This window comes from Mustela erminea, chromosome 4 (assembly GCF_009829155.1).
Source record: "Mustela erminea isolate mMusErm1 chromosome 4, mMusErm1.Pri, whole genome shotgun sequence".
Lineage (NCBI taxonomy): Eukaryota > Metazoa > Chordata > Mammalia > Carnivora > Mustelidae > Mustela > Mustela erminea.
The window spans coordinates 148305590-148324606 of NC_045617.1; the positions used below are offsets into that span (position 1 = coordinate 148305590).

Sequence of the window (19017 nt, forward strand, 5' to 3'; positions counted from 1 at the left end):
GCTGGAAACGCAGCTCAATCAGCCTCCGAGGAAACACGGACTGGCCAAGCGACGGATCAGACGTTTGGCGAGGATTCGGGCGAGGGCCGGAGCAGGGCAGTGGGCAGCCAGCGAGAGTGCACAGGATACCTATGCCACCCGAGCAGCACTGGCCGCCACTCCTAGCAGCCCTCCCACGCTTAGCCGGGGGGTGGGGGGGGCGGTAGAGGATGGGGGGTGCGGGGAGGGCGGAAATCCCACTCGTGCGGCAGCTCTTCAGGCCGAAATTGTAGGTGGCTCTGAAAAGAGCCTTTGGGTTTAAAATTGGCGCTCCCCTTGCAGAGACTTAAGCCCTCTCGCCGCGGATGCGGCGCGCCAGCTGGATGTCCTTGGGCATGATGGTGACGCGCTTGGCGTGGATGGCGCACAGGTTGGTGTCCTCGAAGAGCCCCACCAGGTAGGCCTCGCACGCCTCCTGCAGCGCCATGACGGCCGAGCTCTGGAAGCGCAGGTCGGTCTTGAAGTCCTGCGCGATCTCGCGCACCAGCCGCTGGAACGGCAGCTTGCGGATCAGCAGCTCGGTGGACTTCTGGTAGCGCCGGATCTCGCGCAGGGCCACCGTGCCGGGCCGGTAGCGGTGCGGCTTTTTCACGCCGCCCGTGGCCGGCGCGCTCTTGCGGGCCGCCTTGGTGGCCAGCTGCTTGCGCGGGGCCTTGCCGCCGGTCGACTTGCGTGCTGTCTGCTTCGTGCGAGCCATGGTGAAAGACTGCAAACCGGATTTACAACTGAAAGGTCCCTCGCCCCGGCTCCTATTTATAAAGGCAACGTCCCCCTGATTGGTCCGAATCTTCAAATTCCGCGCGGTGAATTAAGTAACCTGGTGAGTCTTGTGATTGGCTACCAAAACTCACTTAAGAAAGTCTTCTGTGGTGATGTGCTTTTATCTTCTCACTTACAGTTCTCCGTCCCTTTTCCAGCCTGTAGTTTGTTTTAGACTGCCTTAATCGGTTTTGTTTTAATCCCCTTGTTCGGTATTAACTTTAGGAAGACACAAAAATGAAAATTCATAGTTCCTGAGCTATAGTTTCAGAAGCTCTGCTCTTGGACCTGATTGACCCAGTCCAGTTTCGTCCTTTATCGTTTCTCAAAGCTTCTGACCTTGAAGAAACGTATTTTTTGCAGTGGAAACACTCTATCCCATAATTCCGAACGCCACTTCCAGATACCACTTCCAGACACTGGTTCTAGGGAACAAAAATCGCATCGCTGTTGAAATGTGACGATCCCCTGAGCCTTAAACCTTAAATTTTGCCGACTTTGATCAAAATGGGAATGTCATGGCATAACGTTGAAAATATTCAGCTAATTTTTGTGTTCTCTTTCCTGCATTGAGTATCCGGGTAACTGCAATTTGGCGGGGAAAGAGGGTCATAAATTTATATCAGGCTTTTGTCTCTTTAGACGGGGATTTGGGAAGACACATAAGACTCATAAATAGTTAATACTGACGAGACAAACTTCAGCTGTTTTTGAAAACTTTTTCCTAATGGAGAAAAGAGGCTAAAGTTGTTGCCACATAAACAGCCAATCGGAAAGGAGATAGGAAGTCTCCTTATTTGCGTAAAGTATTTCTACTGGCTGACTTGCTCCAATCAGGCATTAAGGTAGATTAAGCCGCTATTTGCATACAAGCCATATAAAAGTGGGCCAACCCGGCACCCAACTTTCACTTTAGTAGGTTTAGGTGTTAGATCCTCATCATGCCTGAACCCGCCAAGTCGGCGCCGGCCCCGAAGAAGGGCTCCAAGAAGGCGGTGACCAAGGCGCAGAAGAAGGACGGCAAGAAGCGCAAGCGCAGCCGCAAGGAGAGCTACTCGGTGTACGTGTACAAGGTGCTGAAGCAGGTGCATCCCGACACCGGCATCTCGTCCAAGGCCATGGGCATCATGAACTCGTTCGTCAACGACATCTTCGAGCGCATCGCGGGCGAGGCGTCCCGCCTGGCGCACTACAACAAGCGCTCGACCATCACGTCCAGGGAGATCCAGACGGCCGTGCGCCTGCTGCTGCCCGGGGAGCTGGCCAAGCACGCCGTGTCCGAGGGCACCAAGGCCGTCACCAAGTACACCAGCTCCAAGTGAGCCCGCCAAGTAAGCTTCTTGGTATATACCAAACCCCAAAGGCTCTTTTCAGAGCCACTCATTCTTTCAACTTAAAGAGCTTTAATACTGAACTGTTTTAGTACTAGAAAAAAGCTGTGACGCAAGCTAAAAATTTCTATCTCCTACATTCCCATCCTTGTTTTCTTAGTAGCTTGTCTTACTGCGGCAGAAATGGCTTTAGGAAACGCAGAACAAAAAGAAAAAAAAAAAAAAAACCCTTGCTTTAAAGATAAGGTATTTGTAGTTGCTGAACTTTGGTTTAGAATTTCAGAAATTCTTCAGGACTTGCAGCTGCGAAAGTTCTGAGTTGTCCCTACAAGTTGAATATATATCGGGCATTCTTTATAGACAGGCTTGTCTAGAGAGCATGCTGTGCTCTGGGTCTGTGAGACCTACTTAGTGGAAAACAGGAAAATGTATACCTGGAAGTGTGAGAAACTAACTTTCTAGTAAATGGAAGTGGTTGAGGGGAAAACTTTACTGAAAAGAAAGGATGTCTTGAAGAATAACTCACTCAAAACTAATTATTTTGCAAGTAATAGAGACATTCAGGCTTCTTTGAAAAAGGTTAAACAGGACTCACAGGGAGAAGGGGAAGAAGCAACAGCAAACAGCCTAGGAACAGTGCCTCTCTTATTGGGGGCAATGTCTCTGGCTGTCAACACAGAAGCCAGGCGTGGGTAGTCTCCCCTTAAGAGACTTGATAGGAACCATTAGCAGAATATAATGTCAGCTATAGATTTTTTAAATACCTTGAAATTAATCTCAACCACGATACTTCAGTTACTGTCCTCACTTTTGACATTTCACCCTTCTAGACATTTACCTGTTGGGTCATGGAGTTTGGGGCAGGGAGGGCAGTGGTTAGTACAGAGTATTCTAGAATCATAGATTAAATTCCTGTCGAGTGGAAGGACGAGGACTCTGAATTGATTCCCTCATGTATTGGAGCCTATTAAGTTTCAGAAAGTGACAGGTACTTGGGAAAGATCAGTGAGCAGGATAGAAACAATCCTTGACCTCACAGGGCTCCCCGTCTAGAATGGACATTTTAGCAACCACACAGACTAACAGAAGGGGCAAGCCTCTGTCTGAAGATCACTTTAGCATTGCCAAAGCTGAATGGATTTAATCTTGAAAAGCAATTCTGGTAGAGTAAGAGACAATAATAAGGAAAAACAAGACAGCAAGAGAGGAGAATCGATGTAGAGGAAAAGACACCCAGAGTTTGTGTTTATGGACTATAGTTAACCGCAGGGGCTCTACAGTTACACTTTCATCTAGCCATGTCTCATCTTTGGTTCACGAGGATTTTGAGAAGTCCTAGTGGTATGCCTTACTAAAATACAGGATCTGATCTTGCTGAAATGCAGAAAGGAATGTTAGCATAGCAAATCTGGTCCACTGGTCCTTTTAAGGACTGTATTTTATGTACCCCTATGAGTTAGTACTAGATACTCTTGGAAGTTACTGGTTAAACTAGATAAAAGTCTGTTTCTCACACAGATACATAGCTCAGGCCTGGAATGGGGCCCCGCTCTCCTGAGGGAACTCCTTTCCCTGTGTGTAATGTGTGTTTGCTCTATTATTTGAGAATAGTCTCAAATACATTCTGCTATTAAATTCTGCTACTGAGGACCAAGACAAGACCAAAAATTGGATGGGTGAAACTCCTAAGAAATGTTAAGTAGGTGATTTCTAAGTAAAACACTTCTAAGAAGTGTTAAATAGGTAAGCGAGGAATTTTATGAGATGGAGACAATAATTCAAAAGCTGTATTTAACAAGAATCATAAATTAGTAGCCCAGAAGTCATGACACGTGGAAAAAGAAAGCAGAGCTCATGTGCTACACGTAGATAGGAAGAGAGGAAAGGACGGAGAAGTGCCAAGGATTTGTGAGACACCAAACAGTGATGAGACAGTCAGGATTTATATAGTCTTAAATTGTCCACCCATGTTCCACCCACCCACCCACATTAGCCACCTTTGTCCTCTGAAGACAACACCCACATAAAATGTATGGTTGCTTGGGGTGTCCCTGTCAGCCTACACAGGAGGCCATGTGCCTCAAAAATGGCGTGCCTCATAGTGTGTTTGACGACACTACAAACTAATCTAACACGTAAGTAATTTCCTACCTTTAGTCTAAGATGTCCACTCCAGCTCCAACTATCTTGTTCACATCCCATTCTGAAGGAAGGAGGAAAGGGTAAGGAGACAGCCCCACCCTTTAGTGAAATCCTGAGAACGGTGGAACACTGCCTTTGCTAATACACCGTTGGCCACAAATAGTCGATGGCCACACCAGCCACAAAACTTGGGGAGTTCAATTAGTATCTAAGAAAGGAAAATTCATTTCAGGAGACAACTACTTACCTGGAAATAAGTAGGTAGTTCCTGCTTAAGTAGGTAATTATAAATTATAAATATTATTAATAAGAGGTAAACTGATGAGTTCTTACAGGAGGACACTGGAGCTTCCTGGTGCAACACAAATGAATTCTAAATATTGGCAATACTTGCTTCAGTTAAGAAGAAAATAAAACAATATAACTCTAGTTAGAATCACATTTTCTGTTTCAGATGCAGAGTGCTCAATGCTATTGGGAATCCCAGTTGAGCTAGAGGCAATCAGCACAAGTCTTGGAAGATCAAGAAAACACGTTGCAAGTGGAGGAAGACCTCCATGGGCGGATTCGTGAAAAAGATCAGGCTGAGTTTGGAGTCCAGTGTCAGCCCACTGGTTTTAATGTGCATTCCAAGTCTGACCATCCGGTATACAAGTTCAAGTCTTCCCTGCCTCAGTCCTGGCTTTTATGCTCTTTTATCTTAGTGGATTTTCTCAACTCCTTCAATCATTTCGTCAACTCATTGTTTATGTGTCAAACCTCCTGTAAGATTCAGTGTTGCTTTTATGCTAAAAGCTCTGCTCTTGCATTTCAAGAAACCCTGACAGGTTCCTCGGAGCCTTCCAAGTCTGAAATGCCTACCTCACTCAACTGGATGTATATCATTCAATTAAAACACAAGGGTGAACCAGCCATGGTCTTTGTTACTAGCACATGAAATCTTATCTTGTAGAGGACATGATAAGGTACGCAACTACAAAACAGCAATAAGACATGCTTAAAATTGGAGGGATTTGAGGCCCACTACTTGGGCTGAAATTTGTGTCATCATTTACCAGCTGGTTGACCTTAGGAATTGTGAAGAACCACTTTGTTTCCGTACTCTTTCTTCTGAAAAATGATGACAGTGATTATTTGGAAACTCAGATCTCTTACTTTTTATTTTAAATAGATTATCACACAATTAATACTCTTTTCCTTAATAACTGTTGTCTTTCAAACCATAAGAGACTCTTAATCTCACAAAACAAACTGAGGGTTGCTGGGGGGAGGGGGGTAGGGAAAGGGGGGTGGGGTTATGGACTTGGGAAGGGTATGTGCTATGGTGAGTGCTGTGAAGTGTGTAAACCTGGCGCTTCACAGACCTGTACCCCTCGGGCTAATAATACATTCTATGTTAATTTAAAAAAATTTTTAAAATAACTGTTGTCTTTGAATCAGGCTGGCGGTCCTCCAGGAGATTAACACTCCTTTATTCCTGCCCTTGCCTCTTGGATCAGCATCCAAATTAGGTGTGCTCAGGAACCTGGACTCATACTTTTTAAAAACATTAAAAATATGTGAATCAATACTGAATTTACCTAGCAACTCCAGCTTGAGAAAACAGAAGACGACCCTGGTTCTATCTAGTTGTCTATCAGACCGCTGAGTATGCTCCCAACTTAGGATCTGTTTAGTCATCACTGTAACTTCTCCGTGGAAGGGTCCTCTCACAGGTGTGTGCAGACCTGTCTCCCTCCCAGATGCCTCCGGGGCATCTGAGGGGCCAAGTCTTCCCCACCCACCTTATTTAAAACTACAAGCCTCCACTACCACCCCACTCCACAGTCCTTAATCTTCTTGGCCTGTTTTCTTAATCTCTTTCCTACCAAAATACTGTATTTGTTTATTTTTGTTTATTTCTGGTCTCCCACAGTGAGAACATCCGTGAGCTCCACACAGGGAACTTTCCCAATGTTTGTCATTGCTCTGTTTTCGTCCCCTAGAACAATGTGGGACACATAGTAAGCACTCAAAAAGTTTTGGATGGATGGATGGATGGATGGATGGAGTGAAATTAAACCATGCAGGTAACACAAAATGGTCCTCCATTCTCTAGCAGCAGAGATAATATTTCCATGACTGGATTATTCAAATGAACCCTGTGTAAAGGAGTTCCCCTCACTACGCTTCTTCGACACTGTATTTGGGCTACTAAAGGCCCCTAACCCACAGAGTTATTGGCTGGATTAAATAAAATGATCAATGTAGGAACCAAAGTATACTTTTGAACTAATGAAGTCACAGCTTTTTTACCTACACAATTTCCACAGCAGGTTTCATTAACACCCTTCTTGGACAACTGACGTAACAGAAACAGCTGTTACCCAGAGCCCGCAGCTGGCCATCAGAGGGCTTGGATACCTCCAGAAACACCGCTGCTGACGGCCCCAGTGTAGTACAGGTGGGGAGCTCACCCCGGGTTCTGGACCCAAGAACCTCTTGCCTAGACCCTGAAGACATTTGCATTTGTAATCCGAATAAACGGGAGTCTGTTGCCTGAGGGTAAACATTTTGCCTGTGGCAAGACAAACTAGTGAATTTGAAAGACCAGGATATGAATTGCATTTAACCCCTAACTTTCAGAGATTTTCCCTTTTCTAACTATAAAATGCTCAAGGTCAGCTTCTATTTTCAAGGTCTGGAATGCACAAAGCAGGAAGAAAACTGGGCCCTAAGTTTTGTACTGGAGCCCAATGGAGACTACCTAAAGCAGAACCTGCTTATACGAGAAACAGACACAGAAAGTCCTGTGTTTAATTCCTCTCAAGACCTTACACGTCGGAGCTAACGTCTACAAGCCCGTACTTGATCGTTTTCTCTCTGTTTCTCTGCCTTCATCTCCTCCGACTGTGCCCTGTCCATTGCAGGAAGCCTCCTGGCAGTTCAGCAACCCTCCCCCCTTTTTTAAGGGTTTTTTTTTTTCTTTTTAAGATTTTATTTATTTGACACACAGAGAGAGAGCACAAGTAGGCAGAGAAGCATGTGGGGGCGGAGGTGGGGAGTAGAAGCAGGTTCACCGCTGAGCAGAAAGCCTGAAGCGGGGCTCGATCCCAGAACCCTGAGATCATGACCTGCGCCGAAGACGGAGGCATCTTTCAAGTCTCTGAGTCTCCACTGATTCTATTAGTGTCATCTGCACAGGTGGCCTTATCTAAGTCTCAGCTCCCCATGGCACTCCTTACTGTAGCTTTATTTTTCTCCTACGTACCGTTTAACATACTACACGTGGCATCTACCTGATGTATTGTCCCTCCTAGACTCACATGTAAATTCCACAAGGGCAAAGGATTCTGTCTGGATGGTTCTGAGTATATTCCCAAAGCACAGAAAATCATCTGGCACATTGCACGCTCTCAACAAAGATATGTGGAGTAAAAACACTTTTTAAATTCACGCACGTTAAGAAACATTTGTTGGGGGCGCCTGGGTGGCTCAGTGGGTTAAGCCGCTGCCTTCGGCTCAGGTCATGATCTCAGGGTCCTGGAATCGAGTCCCGCCTGGGGCTTTCTGCTCAGCAGGGAGCCTGCTTCTCTCTCTCTCTCTCTCTCTCTCTCTCTCTGCCTCTCCGTCTACTTGTGATCTCTGTCAAAAAAATAAAATCTTAAAAAAAAAAAAAAGAAAGAAAAATTTGTTGGGGGAATCGTCATGGCATAATGAGGTCTTTAAATGGTGGACATGTTTTTAAAGTATTGAGAGCAAAAATGATACCATTTCCCTTATGATGATCAAGGCAGTGGGCGGAAGAGACACCGATAAAACATCTGGCTAGTGTTGGTGATGTGGAAGCTGGGTGCAGGGTACATAGAGTTTATGAAGCTAATATTTCTGCTTTCTTATATTATGAAATGTCACATAATGAAAAAGTTTTTTTTTTTTTAATGAAAAGATTAGGGGAAAAACAAAACAAATCAATTAATAAATAATGGCCATGGAGAAAAGCCAGGTGAATAAGCAAACAGGACTTTGTGTCCAGTGGGAAGATAGACAGGTCTCCACAGGTTGTCTGCCAGAAATCCAGAAGGTTCCTCTTTGTAGCATCCCTTAAAACCTGGCATTGCCAATCGCCCAAAGCAGATCTCATCATAGACTCACATAGAGTCTATACATAGTCTATATACAGAGCCCCATCCTAAGAAATTGCTATGAAAGTCAGATACTGTTTGATTCATTGCAGAGACTAACAGCCCTCAAGCAAGCCAGAAAATCATCTTTTAAGAGAGCATGACATTCTCTCTGAAAGCAAGCTACAAGAAAGCCTTGTTCCGTAGATAAATCCTTGCTAAAACTGAAGTCAAATCCAGCAGGAGCTAAGCACATGATTAGAATTTATGTAGCATCTGTTCTCGACCCTAACGACCTATTGGAAGCACCTGAGTTTTGATTACTTTTGCCTGGGATCACCCCCACAGACTACAATTAAAATGCTACTGATTGGACCCCAGGTAAAGATATTTTTTTATAAAACATCCAATGGTCTGTAATGTGCACTCAATATTGAGATCACTGATCTCTATTAAGTCAAACTATCTTCCCACGTTCTTCTTAGAGAACTTTTAACTCTGATATAAATAAGCATGCTATTTACAAATGTTCATTCCTGGTGAGAGTTCACAGTTGCTTTCTTGAGGCCAAAAATATTTTTTAAAATGGCCTTCTTAACTAGTATTAGTGTAAGCCACATGAGGTGAATCTGGTACAGTGTAAATCCTGACTAGCCCTAGGGGGGTGGGGGGGTGGCGGGTCGTGCAGGGGTGGGGTGTTTCTGATGATTTTCATCTCTAGCAAGCTGATGTCCAAGTCACTGTGATTAGACACTTGATGGGTCAGAGTGTAAAAGCCATCATGACTGTCTTGGGCTCTGCTCCCAGTAAGCTCATTAGAAATTCTCGTAATTCTTTAAGTCAACTACTAGTCTGCTTTCTGCCTGTAAAGGTCATGTCATAGGAAAGCCCTAACTTTCAATTTCAACTAGAGATGGGAATTCAGCAAATTGCCTTCAGACGTGAAAAGACAACCGAACATGACCACATACATAGCTGGTTTTTCAACTGTCGTAGCCCAAACTTGTGGGAACTCACCCTTGCAAGGAGCAATAGCAAACAGCGACCTTCACCCAACTTCAACCTCTTATGGATAAAGGACCTCATCTTCCACCTGTGCCCGGAGAAGCGTAGAACTACCTACACTTGCCAACAACCTTAAAGTGGATACTCCCCGTCCCAAGTCAAAGCGACCCTCGGGCTGCCAGGTGCGACTTACATAGCATTTCTCCAGTCAGAAGTTACATTATGATATGCCCAGGCCAAGCTTGAAGGGCCAAGGAATGTAGGAGACGGCTCAGGAGCTTGCAATTCTGAAACCAAACGCCTCCTACGAAGTGTAAATATCAGGAACCAACTCCAAAGATAACCTCAAAAGGCATTTAATACCTCGACAATTCGCAGTCATTATTACAGCCATCTTAGAGAAGTGGGTGGCTCTTAGAAGAGCCTTTGAGTTAATAGGACCAAGGAGGGGAAAGCTTTACGCCCTCTCGCCGCGGATGCGGCGCGCCAGCTGGATGTCCTTGGGCATGATGGTGACGCGCTTGGCGTGGATGGCGCACAGGTTGGTGTCCTCGAAGAGCCCCACCAGGTAGGCCTCGCACGCCTCCTGCAGCGCCATGACGGCCGAGCTCTGGAAGCGCAGGTCGGTCTTGAAGTCCTGCGCGATCTCGCGCACCAGCCGCTGGAACGGCAGCTTGCGGATCAGCAGCTCGGTGGACTTCTGGTAGCGCCGGATCTCGCGCAGGGCCACCGTGCCGGGCCGGTAGCGGTGCGGCTTCTTCACGCCGCCCGTGGCCGGCGCGCTCTTGCGGGCCGCCTTGGTGGCCAGCTGCTTGCGCGGGGCCTTGCCGCCGGTCGACTTGCGCGCCGTCTGCTTCGTGCGAGCCATCTTACGGGGAGTTCAGGAGTAAAACTAAACTGAGAAGTAAGCCTGAAGACTTTACCATTATATAGACTCAGAAACCTTCCGATTGGTCTTGCATTTTTCAAAAGTCCCGCGCAAAAAAACCATTGGCTAAAGAGGGAAAGACGTGATTGGTGAATTACTACTAGACTCCGATTGGATGAATTAGTCAACATTCCAATCTCCGTCTTTACTGTAGACCGCGATCCGAGAAGTTAGCTTAATATTCTGCTTCATCTCAAATTCTAAACAAGTCACCTGGGGATCGGGGAAGATGCCAAATCTGGGGATCTACGTAGTGAGGCCTAAGATTCCGAGGGTCACGCTTTCAGAACAAACATGTATTTTCGTTTTCTTAAGTGGTTACTTTTACTGAACTGAACCTTGAGTGCCCTGGACTGACCCTTCCTATCTCCACTCTGGGAAACCACACGTTAAACGCCTAGCGGATGTACCAGTGTGCAACAAATGGTGACCGACTCCCGTACAGGGGCTAATTAAGCTTCATTCAATTCCTCCTTGAAACAGCTCGCGCCGATTTCCTGTCCTATAGCTCTACTAATAGCTAAGCCATTCCAGGCTAGCACCCCTTCCACAGCGACTCCCTTAACTACCCCTTTTCTTCTCGCTTCTCTAACTCTACTAAACACGACTCAGGGAGCAAAAAGTCAAACTGTCCATCTAGAGACAAGGTTTTGTAAACGTTACCATCACTAACTAGTTTTTCTTCAACTATAGTAAACCCTTGCTTACATACTAAGAAAGTCCCCTTACCCTGGGCCACAAAGTACGGTTGGACAGCCAAAACAAGCGACAGTAAGTAAACTACCGTTGGCCTACCCAGACTGTAACCAGTTAAGGCTTACATAGTAGAAAAGCAGGACTCCGATTTGGCTACAAGCTTTTTTGTGAAAATGTGGACGGCTCTGAAAAGAGCCTTTGAGTGAGACAGGTTTTAACTAGATACACCAGTATGTTACGTAGATTCACTTGCCCTTGGCCTTGTGGTGGCTCTCGGTCTTCTTGGGCAACAGCACGGCCTGGATGTTGGGCAGCACGCCGCCCTGCGCGATGGTGACCTTACCCAGCAGCTTGTTGAGCTCCTCGTCGTTGCGGATGGCCAGCTGCAGGTGGCGCGGGATGATGCGCGTCTTCTTGTTGTCGCGCGCCGCGTTGCCCGCCAGCTCCAGGATCTCGGCCGTCAGGTACTCGAGCACGGCCGCCAGGTACACGGGCGCGCCGGCCCCGACCCGCTCCGCATAGTTGCCCTTGCGGAGCAGGCGGTGCACGCGGCCCACCGGGAACTGCAGACCCGCCCGCGACGAGCGCGTCTTGGCCTTGGCGCGGGCCTTACCGCCCTGCTTTCCGCGTCCAGACATGCTCAGCAAGACAACAACGCACCAAAAAGAGAAAAGGAACGCCTCACTAGGCAAGAAGCTAGAATATTATAGTCTGCGGCGGCCTGGTAAAGTAGCCTATGCCGTGGGCCCAACACAAACCCCAGCCAATCAAAAGGCCCATACAAATCAACCATCCTCTTAATTTACATAGGGCGTTTACTGTTGCAAGGTCAATTTACTTAAAGTTGGATATATGGGGGAAGAGCCAATGAGAGTTTAGGATAATCAAGGAGCCTATCAGGGGTTAGGATATTTCAGAAGCCAATCAGAAAGCTCAATTCTGCAATCCCTAATTTGCATACACACCAAATAAATAGGAGGGCGCTGGGCCGTGGGCGTGCATCTTTCGTTTTGTGGTAGAGGTGATATACCAGTGCCATGCCTGAACCCGCGAAATCCGCTCCAGCCCCGAAGAAGGGCTCTAAGAAGGCGGTGACCAAGGCGCAGAAGAAGGACGGCAAGAAGCGCAAGCGCAGCCGCAAGGAGAGCTACTCGGTGTACGTGTACAAGGTGCTGAAGCAGGTGCACCCCGACACCGGCATCTCGTCCAAGGCCATGGGCATCATGAACTCGTTCGTCAACGACATCTTCGAGCGCATCGCGGGCGAGGCGTCCCGCCTGGCGCACTACAACAAGCGCTCGACCATCACGTCCAGGGAGATCCAGACGGCCGTGCGCCTGCTGCTGCCCGGGGAGCTGGCCAAGCACGCCGTGTCCGAGGGCACCAAGGCCGTCACCAAGTACACCAGCTCCAAGTAAACTTGTCACCTTCGGCAGCACCAACGTCATCAGGCTCTTTTAAGAGCCACCCACGTTGTCATTTAAAGAGCTGTAACTTTACAAGCTTGGTGAAAATAGAACAAACAGTATTTTTGGTCGCTAATAACTATCTGGGAACACAAGTTTCCGGCATGAGACCATGAGACCATCACCAAGGAATAAATCTAAGTAACCAAGACTACCATGCATTCTGCTTCGCTACTCCATAGCTACTAAAAGCAATACACCTATGATGTTCCCACCTCGAGAGAAGGCTTTCCCGTTTTCAGTTTTTCGTTGTTCTCCCATTACTCTAGATCGGGAGTAAGTAGGGGAAAGCCGTTCTCCCGGTTTTGAGTTGCCCTAAAATCAAAACAAGGGAGTAAGCATTCTTGAGAAAACGAAACTACCTTCCTCCACCCCCCACCCCCGTTAACTTTTTGTGAGGTTGGGAGTGGCTACAGCGGCATCTAATGGAGCAGGGCACTGTCTGCAACTTGCATTTCTAAACCACAGTGGGTGACTGCCAGTCTCAAACGCGCGTCCTTCCATTTCGACTAATCTTCACCGCATATTTTAACGTAGCTAAATATTGCCTCTTGGCAAGTTCAGAAACTTTTCCACTAGTTTTCTACCCGGCTGAATACATAGGGGTTTAAGAGACCCTCCTTACAAATGGAAAACATGAAGGGGGAGGAAGCAAGTGAAAGTCTCCATCTGTGATTTGGCGCGCGGGGGTGGAGGGGTGAGGGGGGTGGGAGGGTAGGAGTTGCGGGGGAGGCATTAAGAGAGAGATCTGCCTCAATTTCTCAGCCTCTTCACTCCTCAGCCCATTGGAGTCCCAGAGTTCTCCCTAAACCTCTCCGTGTCCCCAGTGATCTTGTCCTCAGTCACATCCTCATTCCCTGGGATTTTAAGGGAGAAGAGTTAAAAAGGAATTACCATTCGTGTGCTTGTCCTTTGCCTGATTTCAGCCTGCAGTCATACAAAATGGAATCTCCCATTTTACAAGGGAATGACCTGAGGAATTAAGGTTAAGTAGCCCCTTGCATAAATAAATAAAAATGGGGTCTGAATCCCCATCTAAGGACTGTTGACTTTTTCTCAAACTAGAGACCGGTTGCAATCATAGGAATGGGCTAACAGGCTCAGAGGGAAAACTGACCATTAGAATAAAAGAAAAGTAAAACTGACCAGGAGATAACACTTGTGCTTTGATGCATAGCACAGTTTAAACCGGCCAAAGTATAAAACAAGATATGGAAACTAAGGATCACTAGGCAGCAACTTTGGCTTTTCTGAGCACTGTGCTTTAGGGGGTAAACCATGAGCAGTGGCAATGTATAATAGCTCAGAAATCTGCTTCTCCTTATTAGCTACATGTCTTTATCTACAAATCTCTACAAAGTAGATCTCTATGAACATTAATATAAGTGATGTGGGAAAAGAAAAGCAAGGCAAAAGAAGAAAATTTCCTTACATCCTACAGCCTATTGGCAAGTCCTTGAAGCAGGTAGAGTGACCTTCCTGTGGGAGCTCAGCTGCCTCCACGTTAACACCTTGCCAGAGGCAATCTTAGCTTAACATTTTGGCAATGCCCCCAGAATCCTGTAAGTCTACTTCAATACATAAAAATTCCCTTGGAAACTTTTTTCTCTACCCCCACAAGATATCTGTTAGCGGTCATTCTCCAAACATATGATCCACTGATAATACATCTGAAGAGTCTCATGAATGAGTTTTTACTAAGTAGTAATAAATGACTTTTTCCTAACAATAGCTAGTTCCCTCAAGGTCCTGAAAACCGTCTTTCCAAATATCTTGAAAGCTTGTGCTGTCCCTTACCCCCTCCCAACTTGAAAGCATATAATGGGCCAAGCCTCATGGCCCCACTGCAGCTCTTTGAGCCCAGGTGTCCTGTCCCCGTACTTTAATAAAACCACCTTTTTGCACCAAAGATGTCTCAAGAATTCTTTCTTGGACATCAACTCTGAACCCCAACCGTTTCCTACATAAGTGACTCGGGTTTGTAATGGAGTTTGTGAAGATTCTCTAAGCCCCACAGGTAATTAAGGCATCCATTTCAGGCTCTCCAAAGCTAATTTTAAGTGCATTTGAAAACACTTCATGAAAAGACATACACAAGCGTGCCTTAAGGAAGAATCTCTTAGAACATGATACAGTCCTGATGGCCTGTTTTCAATGCTAAATTTTGGCCAGTTTCTTAAACCTTCCCAAGCATTTCCTTACCTCTAAAATGGGAATAATGAGCAGTAACTACCATGTGAAATTGCAGAATGATCAGTAAAAGAACACAGTAAAGCATTTAGGACAGCACCTACTCAGAGGAAAGTCTCCCAAAATATTAACTGTAGCTAAAGCCTCTGGTTGAAGTGTGCCCAGGTCCCACGGGAAGGTGCCCGTGGTCCTGCCCATATTAGAATCTGAGTCTTGAGGCTTTGAACAAGGCAGTAGGCCACAAAAACTACCAGCAAGTGACACTAATTAGGTTTCCTTGTCTGGCAGTATGAGTAATCTATATCCCCCTACTAAGAGTCTAAACCACTCCTTAGAATATCTCTGGACCCTGTGAACTCTTTAGAGGACAACCTGGGCTTCCCTGACAGACTTCCCTTGCCTCTGCCTGCCAATTCAAGCAACATGTGTCTCATTTTCCAGGGACTTCCTCATGTCTCACTAGTACTAAGGGTACCTCATTGAACAGAATGTTGAGTTATAAGGAAGGGACCCTGGAAATTCACACAAGAGCTAAGTAGGAACTTTTTATTCCTGTTTTGTTCTCATGCCTCCAGTTTTCTTTGCCTAATTTCACTGTAGCGTCTGGCCAGTCTGAAGAATCATCTTCAGAAAAGGAGCTGCACTTTTAAAGCAAGAAGAAAATCATGAAATTGCCATCCATAACCTCTCCCAGACTAGGGAATTCTAGGGCCACGCTTAAGATTGCTGCTGTGTTGCCAACAACTTAGAAGACTGCTATCAGTCTCACTTCATAAAAGAACTATACTTTGATACACTCAAAGGAAAATCAGATAACCTCAAAATAAGAAATCTTTATACCAAATAAATGACCCACAGTCAAACATTACGAGCAAAACATGAAACTTTATCATAGTAAATCACTGGGATTTGGGGATTGTTCATCACAGCATAATTAGCCTAGGTGGATCAAGACGTATTACACTGCATCTAGTTTCTGGGAATTGCTTTTATCAGGGAACAATGAGTTGCCATATTGCTACATCTGGCTAAAGCTCATTTGTTTTCGGAGCAATGTTAGATTGTGTGATTACGCCTGATTGTGTTATAAATCACCTATCTATTGGTTGACATCTGCTTGGTTGTTTGCATTTTTAAAAAATGTACAGGAGGAGCACCTGGGTAGCACAGGCAGTTAAGGGCCTGCCTTTGGCTCCAAGGGCCTGCCTTCAGCTCGGGTCATGATCTCAGTGTCCTGGGATGGAGCCCCATGTCCTACTTCCTCTCAGCTGGGTCCTGCTTCTTCCTTTCACCCTGCTTGTTCTTTCTGTCAAATATAAATAAAATCTTAAAAAAAAAAATGTATAGATGCTTTGCTGCAAAATATTAAGTAGAAATTTCATTGTGTGGATTATTTTATAATATTCTATTAATAACATGTGTGGATTACTTATAATAATGGACTATAAGGCTTAAAACCAGGAAGTGAGAAGTAGATATAATTATAGGGAACATTGTCAGGAAATCTGCTTTAACCCTGTCCCTCCTCCCCAATTAGCTAAGCTGACTCAAAGACACTTTTTTCAATGTTAAAAATGAAGGACTCGAACAAATCATTGGTTTCCAAATGCTCATCTATGGTTAGTATCATCAGTCTGTCCCAGTTTTCTCTATTTTCTATTTTCCCTACTCTTTGTAAAAGTGAAAGTAAGGTCGGTGCAGTAAATTTTAATTTAAAAGTTATATAAAGGTTTTTAAAAAATTATATTAAAGGTTAATTTACATGTTTTTAATCCTATAATTCCTCACTGATATATTGTCTTGTCTAAAAGGTACAAAAACTGCCTGCCTCAGTCGTTTGTGTCTCAATTTCATTATTGGGCCTCTGCACGCAGGTAATAAAACTGCATTTTTTCCTCCTGTTCATACGTCAGTGTAAATTTTAATCCAGCTAGAAGAACCTTGAAGGAAGAGGGCTCTTTCCTTCCCTATACTTAGTAATTTGGGGTGAAGAATCCCGATGCCTGTATCTACAGGTTTTAAAAAGTCCCGCTCATTACATAACAACCTTATCTACGTGAGGTTTTCAAACTCAGAAAATTTCGGGGGCTATGCTAAACACTAGCGGTCAACCCGCGAGTGAATCTCTGCCCCACCCCACCCCCACCCCCGGGAGTGCCTCCGGGACCTCCGAGCCCGCGGGAAAAGCGCGGCCAACCCGAGGCCGGGGCGGGGCCGGCCGTTCCGCGGGAACTCCTCTTTGTTCCCCGCCGCCCGGCGCCGCGGGCCTGCTCCCTTTGTCCCTCGCCCGCCCCGCCATCTTGGGCACGGAAGCCCGGCGGAGAAGCCTGGCCCGCAGCCTGCCCGCCGGGAATCCCCACTTCCTAGACATCAAGATCCGAGCGAGCACTTCTATCCCCGAAGTACTCGAGAACAGAGGCGACCCCGTGGGAAAGCAGACAATGCCACGTGGGCTCTCTGCCGCCACAGACACGCTCTGGGGGCGGCTTAAACAGACCCGAATGCCGCGAAGCAGAGGCAGCACAATGAGGTGAACTCCCGAGTCCGAAAGTAATCAGGTTAAGTCAACACACCAAGGAATTTCTATTAGTTTTGAAATCTTAACTCAAGTACCGAGGCTTAAAACGGGATAAGGCAGGCTGCAGCTCTCTCAAGAGACATGTGGGCGGCCCTGAAAAGGGCCTTTTGGATGAGAAGTACGGCGGGTGAGATCGGTTTTAGCCCCCGAAGCCGTAGAGGGTGCGGCCCTGGCGCTTGAGCGCGTAGACCACGTCCATGGCCGTGACCGTCTTGCGCTTGGCGTGCTCCGTGTAGGTGACAGCGTCGCGGATCACGTTCTCCAGGAACACCTTGAGCACCCCGCGGGTCTCCTCGTAGATGAGGCCGGAGATGCGCTTGACGCCGCCGCGCCGGGCGAGCCGCCGGATGGCGGGCTTGGTGATGCCCTGGATGTTGTCGCGCAGCACCTTGCGGTGGCGCTTGGCGCCTCCCTTGCCCAGGCCCTTCCCGCCTTTGCCACGACCAGACATGGTGAGGAGACTGAAAGGATTTCAGAAAAATGCAAAGCGATGGTTAGGGCAATCGCCTTATATGTGCGGAATGCGGACCTAATTGAAAACTGGAAGCGCGCGCGCGGGAACAGCCGTTCCCCGGCCCCGCCCCTCGCGACGAGCTCGGTGACGTCACGGAGGCTGGGCCACAGCGGACAGCCTCCCCCTCCCCGTCCGCCACTGTGCCCTCTGCAGGGACAGCTACAGCGCCCTGGGTCTCCGCCTGGGGATTTCGGACCCCTGAACCGCATCACACTAAAGAAAGGAGAGTTAGGCACTGACTGTCTTGCCGCATGGCGTGCCTTGTGCGATCGCGCAGGCGTCTGCGTGGGCCTGGGCGCCCCCGGCCTTCCTGCGCCCGGGAACCGGCCCTTCCCTCCGCTGGCCTCCGCGCCGGGCTCACGCGGCCAGGCGGCACCTCCGTCACCAAGCCTGGAGAGTGTTCTTCCCAAAGGTGAACGCGCGCCTGATCAGGGTCTCCGAAGCGGAATGTTCGCCCGCCGTGCGGAAGCCCGCCTTCCTTCCCTGTTGATTAAAGCTTCTCATTCTCTCTTGTGTATCCTGCCACCTCTCTTCTGCGTCCGAAATCCGAACAGAGTGCTCGTGTTACCTTCTCTGCGCCTACTTTGTTCTCTCTTTGATTCTGGTAGCGAGATTAATCCTAAGAGAACTGGTAGCTCGTGGGAAGCGAAGGGCTGAAGCAAACAGAAGACCGTGCGTGGGTTCTTCCAATAGGAGGAATAGCCTTAGAACACAGTTAAGAGTATTACTAGGAAAACAGATTTCATAGGAGCAGAGTGGCGCAGCGGAAGCGTGCTGGGCCCATAACCCAGAGGTCGATGGATCGAAACCATCCTCTGCTAATGCAGTTTTTGCTATACTGCACCATTTTAGCTGAAGCTTTGTAGCTTAGTGTCACGACAGGGAAAGAAAACAGACCCAGATGTTTTGTTTTGTTTTGTTTTGTTTTGTTTTGTTTTGTTTTGTTTTGTTTTGTTTTGTCTAACTCCGGAGTTTAAATTACTTCCTGAAAATAAACGTGAAACTGTTTACAGTCTCTAGAGATAAATAGAACGTCGGCAAATCACAATTATTATTAACTAATATGTCTTCCCATAATAAACGCTATTTCTAGGGGTTGCCCAAGTGATAGTGCTATTGTTGCCACCAGTTATCACGACAGTCTCATTGCCACAGGAAGCCGGGGAAACGCTAAAATAAGCTGAGTGTGGCAGTGAGGGCAGGGATGGAAGTCCAGATAAATTTAATCTTCTATAAGTAATTCAGAAAGCCCCACTTGTTACGTAG

At 46.9% G+C, this 19017-nt stretch overlaps 5 protein-coding genes and 1 non-coding gene across 6 annotated transcripts; 3 read left to right on the forward strand and 3 right to left on the reverse strand.

The window, feature by feature from the left end:
- Window positions 1–303: 303 nt before the first annotated feature.
- LOC116589449 lies at window positions 304–11116 on the reverse strand. Its single transcript, XM_032341387.1, has 3 exons — window positions 9840–11116; window positions 1699–2057; window positions 304–788 (listed from the first exon to the last, which is right to left on the reverse strand). The coding sequence occupies exons 1-3, from the start codon at window positions 10245–10247 to the stop codon at window positions 326–328; spliced, it is 1230 nt and encodes a 409-aa protein (XP_032197278.1). The 5' UTR covers window positions 10248–11116; the 3' UTR covers window positions 304–325.
- LOC116587644 (histone H2B type 1-C/E/F/G/I) lies at window positions 1704–5458 on the forward strand. The gene is made up of 2 exons (XM_032338271.1): window positions 1704–2129; window positions 4726–5458. The coding sequence occupies exon 1, from the start codon at window positions 1740–1742 to the stop codon at window positions 2118–2120; it is 381 nt and encodes a 126-aa protein (XP_032194162.1). The 5' UTR covers window positions 1704–1739; the 3' UTR covers window positions 2121–2129; window positions 4726–5458.
- A 63-nt stretch (window positions 11117–11179) lies between the features above and the next one.
- Window positions 11180–11689, reverse strand: LOC116587633 (histone H2A type 1). Its single transcript, XM_032338260.1, has one exon. The coding sequence runs from the start codon at window positions 11639–11641 to the stop codon at window positions 11249–11251; it is 393 nt and encodes a 130-aa protein (XP_032194151.1). The 5' UTR covers window positions 11642–11689; the 3' UTR covers window positions 11180–11248.
- A 316-nt stretch (window positions 11690–12005) lies between these two features.
- Window positions 12006–13610, forward strand: LOC116587645 (histone H2B type 1-C/E/F/G/I). The gene has a single exon (XM_032338272.1). The coding sequence runs from the start codon at window positions 12041–12043 to the stop codon at window positions 12419–12421; it is 381 nt and encodes a 126-aa protein (XP_032194163.1). The 5' UTR covers window positions 12006–12040; the 3' UTR covers window positions 12422–13610.
- Window positions 13611–17321: 3711 nt separating this feature from the next.
- LOC116587670 (histone H4) lies at window positions 17322–17714 on the reverse strand. The gene has a single exon (XM_032338298.1). The coding sequence runs from the start codon at window positions 17686–17688 to the stop codon at window positions 17377–17379; it is 312 nt and encodes a 103-aa protein (XP_032194189.1). The 5' UTR covers window positions 17689–17714; the 3' UTR covers window positions 17322–17376.
- A 786-nt stretch (window positions 17715–18500) lies between these two features.
- Window positions 18501–18572, forward strand: TRNAM-CAU. Its single transcript has one exon. It is a non-coding gene; the product is annotated as a tRNA-Met (tRNA).
- Window positions 18573–19017: the final 445 nt, after the last annotated feature.